The sequence below is a fragment of the Phragmites australis genome, chromosome 9, assembly GCF_958298935.1.
Source record: "Phragmites australis chromosome 9, lpPhrAust1.1, whole genome shotgun sequence".
NCBI lineage: Eukaryota > Viridiplantae > Streptophyta > Magnoliopsida > Poales > Poaceae > Phragmites > Phragmites australis.
In genome coordinates, this window is record NC_084929.1 from 19,332,190 (window position 1) to 19,339,115 (window position 6,926).

Below are 6,926 nucleotides of genomic sequence, written 5' to 3' on the forward strand. Positions count from 1 at the left end.
ACGGTTCCCTTTACGAAGAGATATTCTCTCCTAATTTCTTCGCTCTAGAATTCTCTCATTTGCCTTCGCGAATGCTTTTGAAGTGAAACTATTAGAGATAAGGGAAAATAAAAGGCATAAGAATATAAGAGGAATCGAAAAAGAAACAAAATAAAGAGAATACTGTTGGAGATTGTCTAACAAGCTTGAATCTGGGCTCCTCACAATCACGAATGTGCCACCCAATGTCGCCGGCAAGTCATCTACTGCAGTATTCGATCCTAATATTGAGCACACTGCTCTACCCATCCACCTCTGCTGTGGCCGTCTCTCTCTCTCTAGGTGCAGGAGGAGGGTAATCATCATCTTAGGTATGACTTGTAGACCCACGTGGAAGCCACGTTGGAGCTGACAAGCTACGGCGGATAGGTCGGTCAGCGCCAACAGACGGAGACTAAAGGAAATTGGAACCACTTAAAAGTTGCAACGTGAGACTAACCTAAAAAAGTTGCAAGGGGGTCTTTAAAAACCCCTAAACTTGTAGGTTTTTTTTTTTTTAGTTTTCCCCGTAAGGTCCGGCAACCATCACGTCAAAACATTTATGTTTAGTTACGTCGACGCATTGGATTAGGAGATAATCTTACATCATCTTCAAATTCATACATGATTGCATGTTCCTGCACATACTCACCACCTTCAAATGAAGTTTTAGACAGAATATCTATTTGAGCTGCAACTTTGCACAGATCACCCTTAATAGAATGGTGAAAATTTTCAAAAACAAAAGTTGCATAAGGTTTACGAAAATGTTGCTACACGAATATAAACAATCTCATGAAGGAAATTGATGAACTTATATACATGTGTCAGCGAGATACGATCCGTTTTCAGATGAGAAGCACAGTAGCATTTCCCCTCAAACAACCACATTCAGATAGTGTGATAACGCTACTCAGGTGACCTTGGCTGTCATAGCTACGTTTTTGCTATAGTGTGATCCTACCTTCCAACAAATGCTAGGTGAACCAACAGCATAGACTTCTAGACCTAGAAAAAATAATTTATGGCCTCAATCACAAATCTTTCCTCACTAAAACGAGCTACCAGAACTCAGATAGGCATTTTCACTGTTATCTGTGAGATTGATCCTCGATCATCTGCCGCGGAGCGCTCGACACAATGTGGCCATAAACGAATTCATTCCATGTGTCTGGCACGCCAGGGAGGCACCAGTGGATGCAGTCCGCGAACTTTCTTGGGTTTGCCTTCTGCTCCTTCGTCAGGAGCTTCCCCTGCCGCAGCGTGTGCACAGAGGTATGGGCATCCTTGCGGATCTCTGACAATGCTGTTATGTTGATGAAGTGCACGGGCACCTTCTTCATAGATTTTGTCACACGCTGAGACACCGCGAACAGATCCCAGTCCGTGCCCAGCTCCAATGTTTTTGTGTAATTAATTGCCGGCTGTGTCTCAGAGAAGCATTTTATGGCATTAGGGCTGCCCCAACCTTCGCTCCTGCATCAAGCCAATGCATATGTCATCAGTGGTAAGAACCAGAATCCTCAGAGTAGTTCATTTGTGCCACAACAATAGCAGAAGGCATTAAAACTAAAAACAACATCAAAGCAGCCTGTACTTTGAAGCCAACAGAAACGTTGGGAGAAATTTTGCACAGAGAGAGAGAGAGAGCTTACTGCATATGTACAGGTGACACACTCATGAATAAGACCGTTGTTCTTTTCGGATCTATGTGCTCTTCTACCCATCTAGACCATGTCTTGAGGACCTTCCGGTATGCAACGACACGTTCCATTTCACCGTACTTAACCGGTTTCCTTGAAAAAGATCCACCACGCCTGTAGTCACAGTAGCTGTGTAAGCTTAAGCAAGCATATCCAGAATATCATGATTATCCATATTACTCTTAATTTCCTAAGGTTTGGTCAGCAAAGTGTTTTCATTGCTCATGAGGATTGAAGGATTAATGTCTACAGTTACTCACAAAGTTTTCATGTTTGGTGTGTTCATCCACCAAATGTAGGTATTGAAGATCAAATAGTCCACCCCTTCCCAGTTTGCTGCATGCTTGGCAATAGATGTTGGCTTGATCATGCGGTCACTGATGCTATGAATGTCTGGATCATCTGAGTTTGACTCGACTAGGAAAGGAGCCCAATAGAACTCAACTGTTGCATTGTACTCCTGAAATATCCCATGTAAATTATTCGTATCAGGATTAACCATAAAGATCCATAAGTGAAGGTTGAGAAAAAACATTAAAAAACATAAACAGAATTTGAATCTTGTTATCTTTTTTCTTAATTAATGAGTCTGGTAGTGTGATTACTTATTACAAATACCAATTTACCAAGCTGATTCTAGCTAGATTCTCAATGCTGCTTTGTTCACTAATCTCTATAATAAATTTTGTAGTGTCAGTAACCATTAGTTGATGTGCAAATGTAATTACCTGAAGACGGAACACATTCAGAGAACCATTCTTGACAAGCGACTTTTTGTCCCATGGAGCCTCTGATTGGACCAGGCACACCATGGACTCCCACTGGTTCCGATTCAGCGAATCGCCCACAAACATCAGTCTTTTGTTCCTTAGCTTCTCTAGAAGCAACTTAGCTTCAAACCTGTAATAGAATTGTCAAAACACCGATTTAGTGCTAAGGAACCATTAGTTCCATGACGAAGTATGCACAAGATACATATGAGTCTACTTTGTAGTTTTGGCTTAGGCCAACATCCACTTGACAAGATTTCTCAAGTTAGAGTTTCACTACACTCTGATTGAGCTAGCCACAAGTCTATCTATGGTTTTTCACCAGCGTCTTTTGCATGAACTTAACATCCATAAGATTTACGAGGATAGTTCCACACACTTCCAAACCAGGATGTCTTACATCAAAATTCCACGACAAACTCCAACTAGAAATATGCAACCATGGTACCATGGGGAACATCAAGCATGCAACAGATATCACTTGTCATAATCGATGTGGATAATATATGAAGTAGAGCTTTCTAATAAATTCTCTCTGTTTTGAAGGTTTAGTCATGTGACTTGAGAGGGGGGGGGGGGGGTGAATGGGGCATGTATTAGACAAAAGAGCATGCAAATGATGATGCCAAATAGCATACTATGTATTTACCAAACGTGTAACAGAAATATATTAAGTAAACAATACTTTAAGTAAGCTCCAGCCAGTAGCTGTGTGCATTTTAAAACAAATAAACTTAGTAAATTGTGCTGTAAGTGTGACTACTTGTACTCGAAGCTGACAAATGTGAGCTAAACGCCTAAAGCCCTAAACAATAACCAATGTGAGTATGTCACAAACTCTGGAGTATATCTATAAAAATGTTGCTCAAATATTTATATTAGCCCATGTTTTGGTTGCTGTTTTAGTATGAAGTAGGCTACTCACTAGTTTACTGAGAAAAATTAGAAGTGCAACTAATTATTTGTAGTTAGAACGAGGACTAGATGTCATGTCATGCAACAACTCCCATTTGTTTTTGAGATTCCAATCCACTTACCTCCCCCTCCCAACAACTTTCTCTAACAAACGGAACTTCTCTATCAATCATTAAATGGATTAATCTATTCAAGAAATACAATAGCTGGTCAATGAGTGCGGTCTCTTTTTCTCTTCAATTATAACACCTAACCAATTAAAGTACCCCATATACAAATCTTAGTTGCCAAGAAACATAGCTAATGAGTGCAGGTTTCAACGGATCAACTTTCACCTAACGTACTCTGCAGTCTTAATGCAGGGCGATCCTGCACAGACATTGCTTTGATGAAACTTTTAGCCTGGTGACAATAAGAACAGACCCCTATTTAAGAATTGGAAAAAGATTTCCAGAACCATCAAAGAAATTATAGCTGTTACAACAGGGCTCGCAAATAGCTAAAATCAAGCAAGACAAACAATGCACCGAATGTAGATACTTGGAGCATGTTTTTTTGTGAATATACTTAGACTGCGTACGCGTAGTATTTTGTAGCTAGGGCATTCTGCGCCAGACATGGAATAGAACAAGATGAGAATCAGATAGCAACAATGGAAAATACACTTGTACCCCACTTACGCAATTGCGCATCCGCCAGCCAAGTTGGGCGTATCACCACGCCAGCAGAAGGCGCAAACGAAAATAAAGAGACCAGATGCAGGCGCGATCCGCTCAACTGACCGCGGCTCCCATCCCAGACAAAAAGAAGAAAAGAAAGCGCAACAGCTGATCGATCTGGCCGCAAGCAGCCGCCCACGCGTACACACCCGCTTTCCCAGTCCGCGAAAGCGCGCGCGCAACTACCCACACCGGCGGGCGCCAGCCGTATATACGTATAGAGATACGTATACCGTATCTGGAGAAAGGCAAGGAGAAATGGAATGCAGTGTCAAGCTAGCAAGGAAGCAAGGCAAAGGCGGCGGGCGGGCGGGCGGGCGGGCGGGCGCACCTGGGGAGGTCGCAGCCGTCGGGCTGCCACCGCCACTTCTGGTAGTCGTCGTCACGGCGGCCGTTGCGCATGCAGGTGACCTGCTCCGTGAGGAACTCGCAGCCGGACTCCTTGTACAGCGGCGCGCGGGCCTCGTCGTACACCCACCGGCCCCTGTACAGGTCGCACGTCCCCGGATCCTCCCCGCCGCGACCCCCTCCCTCCACCACCCCCTCGAGCAACGCCGCCTCCTGCTGCGAGCTCCCCGCCGCAGCTCCAGGCTTCGCCATGGCCTCCTCCTCCTCCTCCTGGCGCTGCTGCTGGTGCGGGGGCGGGTCGGCCCGATCTGTGCCCTCCGCCGCCGCTGATTCCGCTCCCTGCGCCGGCGGCGCGCGCGCGCTCGCCTCCTCCTGCACGGAGAACCCACCACGAGGATTAGATAGTGTGTTAGGTAGCAGCCGACCAACCGAGAAGTAAGCGCCGCCGCAGTAGCTGCTGACCCTTGTGGTGGTGGAGGCGCCGCCGGAGGGCTTGGCGTACGCTCGTGGGCCCCCGCCGCCGTGGCGGCGCAGCGAGGCGGCGATGTGCGCGCTGTCGTAGAGCACGGAGACCCCCAGCAGGACCGCGAGCGCGAACACCGCGGCCACCTGCACTCGGAGGCTGGGCGCCCCCACCGCCAGCGGCCCCGCCCCGCCCTTCCGCCGCGGGATCCGCATCGCCTCCGGCTGGCTGCTCCACACGGATCGATCGAATCGAATGAAGGCCTCGCCTCCTTTATCTCCCCTCGTATGATTGGCTCCGCGGCTGCAGAGTGCAGACAGCGGCGGCTTTGCTTTCGCTCTGTTCGCCTCCCTTTCTTTGATGACCCTTGTTTATGAGGCTCTACAAGAAGGGAGGGGGGAGGTGCGGAGAAGATGACGAGGACGAGGTAGAGAGAGGAGGTGGGGTAGGGTCAGGCCCGGAAATGCGGAATGGAGAGAGAGGAGGGGCATCTGCCTTGCCTTGCGTGCTTTGTGAAGCTCAGCTCAGCTCAGCTCAATTAAGCTAGTCCGTTACTATGGGCCAAAGTCGGGTCCACATAAAGTTTAGTGAAGTTCACTTGTCGTAGGATAGGACATGTATTTGATCTTATTTGAAGATATTTTTCATTGTAAATCTACTAATATTACTTGTATTTGATAAATCTTAATATTTTTATATATATTAATTATCAAAGTTTATACTACCTCCGTTCTCTTGTAGACGTCGTTTTATCCTCTGGTATATAGAATAAATTTATAATAAATTCTTTCATACCTAACGTGTTTACCCATCTTGATTTCTCCAATATTCAATTAATGACGACCAATCCACACCACTCATTGAATTAAAACTTCACTTTCCAATAAACTTTAATATAGACACTTAGTAAAACACCATCTTTAAAATCTAAAACAATATCTATTTAGCAACAAAATCAAATTCTTAAAACAACACCCATCTATTTGGGAATGGAGATGGTAAAAGTTAACTACATGTTTTTTCTAAACATCATCTAGTTAAGAGTAGTAGAATCAATTATGACCCAAAGTTCACGGTAATTACTTGATTCCTTGCTTACCGTATGGTGTACTTGACAGTTAGATGGCACACTGCTCCATGTGAGCTATTCCTTTTTGTTCTTTTTTATTTATCGTTTTAGCAGTTACAAAGTATTCTTTTTTATTTGTCCTTATAAGATCTAAGAAAAAACATGACTATAAACCTCTACCTTATTTAGTATTTGCGATATTTTCCAAAACTCGACTCTTTTGTTGATTGGACTCATCATGGGGATTAAAGTGACAAAAAGCACACTTTCAATAGGAAGACAGACATACTCATTTGGTCCAAAATAAGTATTATTTTAGATTATATGTAATTAATTATTTTAAATTCTGATTAAATTATTTTTTATATATTGAGTTTAGATACTTAAAAATAACACGGATAAATTTGCCTCGAAAAATAATTTCATAATAATATACTTTAAATATGTTTTATCAAAATATTACAATAAAAAATAGTAGTCAAAGTTGTATTTTAGAAACCGTATCGATGGCTAAAACGATATTTATTTTGGAATGGAGTGAGTATGTTAACTTTCTTAATATCCGTGCAAAAGGATAATAAATAAATAAATAAATTGAGGTAGTATTCTGTTTTGTTTGAAACACTGGTGTGGTGCGGTGTGGTGTGGTGTATCACGGGAAAGAATGAATTTAAATCTTATGTGAGGAGTGGCGGATATAGCGAGCCAGGTAAGGAGGCAACCGAATACGTTACAATGACACGATTGGTTAGCATTTTGGAAATTTTGGGGGTCACTACTAAAACCAAGCTTAATGACCATGTATACAGAGTGAGCAGCTTCATTTGCTCCGCTAAGAGTCACAGTCGTTGCCTGTCCTTTTTCTCTTCGCTGTATAGGTATTGCTTCCTCCTCCACCCCCTCCCCTTCGTCGTTGTTCTC

The 6,926-nt window shown here is 43.7% G+C and overlaps 1 protein-coding gene across 2 annotated transcripts; it reads right to left on the reverse strand.

Annotated features, from left to right (window-relative positions):
- Window positions 1–802: 802 nt before the first annotated feature.
- Window positions 803–5,436, reverse strand: LOC133928732 (xylan O-acetyltransferase 5-like). Of its 2 annotated transcripts, XM_062375194.1 has the most exons (6): window positions 4,936–5,434; window positions 4,457–4,845; window positions 2,450–2,621; window positions 1,982–2,181; window positions 1,674–1,835; window positions 803–1,494 (listed from the first exon to the last, which is right to left on the reverse strand). In XM_062375194.1, exons 1-6 carry the CDS (start codon window positions 5,149–5,151, stop codon window positions 1,110–1,112), a joined length of 1,524 nt encoding a protein of 507 aa, XP_062231178.1. In that variant the 5' UTR covers window positions 5,152–5,434; the 3' UTR covers window positions 803–1,109. The 2 variants fall into 2 exon arrangements, with proteins under 2 accessions (XP_062231178.1, XP_062231177.1); XM_062375193.1 differs by having other exon boundaries at window positions 4,457–5,436.
- Between the last annotated feature and the right edge of the window lie 1,490 nt (window positions 5,437–6,926).

Coding starts and splice junctions, on each gene's coding strand:
- LOC133928732 (XM_062375193.1), bottom strand. CDS start 5,151: ATGCGGATCCCGCGGCGGAAGGGCGGGGCGGGGCCGCTGGCGGTGGGG. Junction 2,182..2,449: donor TGAATGTGTTCCGTCTTCAG/GTAATTACATTT, acceptor GGGATATTTCAG/GAGTACAATGCAACAGTTGA. Junction 1,836..1,981: donor ACACCAAACATGAAAACTTT/GTGAGTAACTGT, acceptor CTGTGACTACAG/GCGTGGTGGATCTTTTTCAA.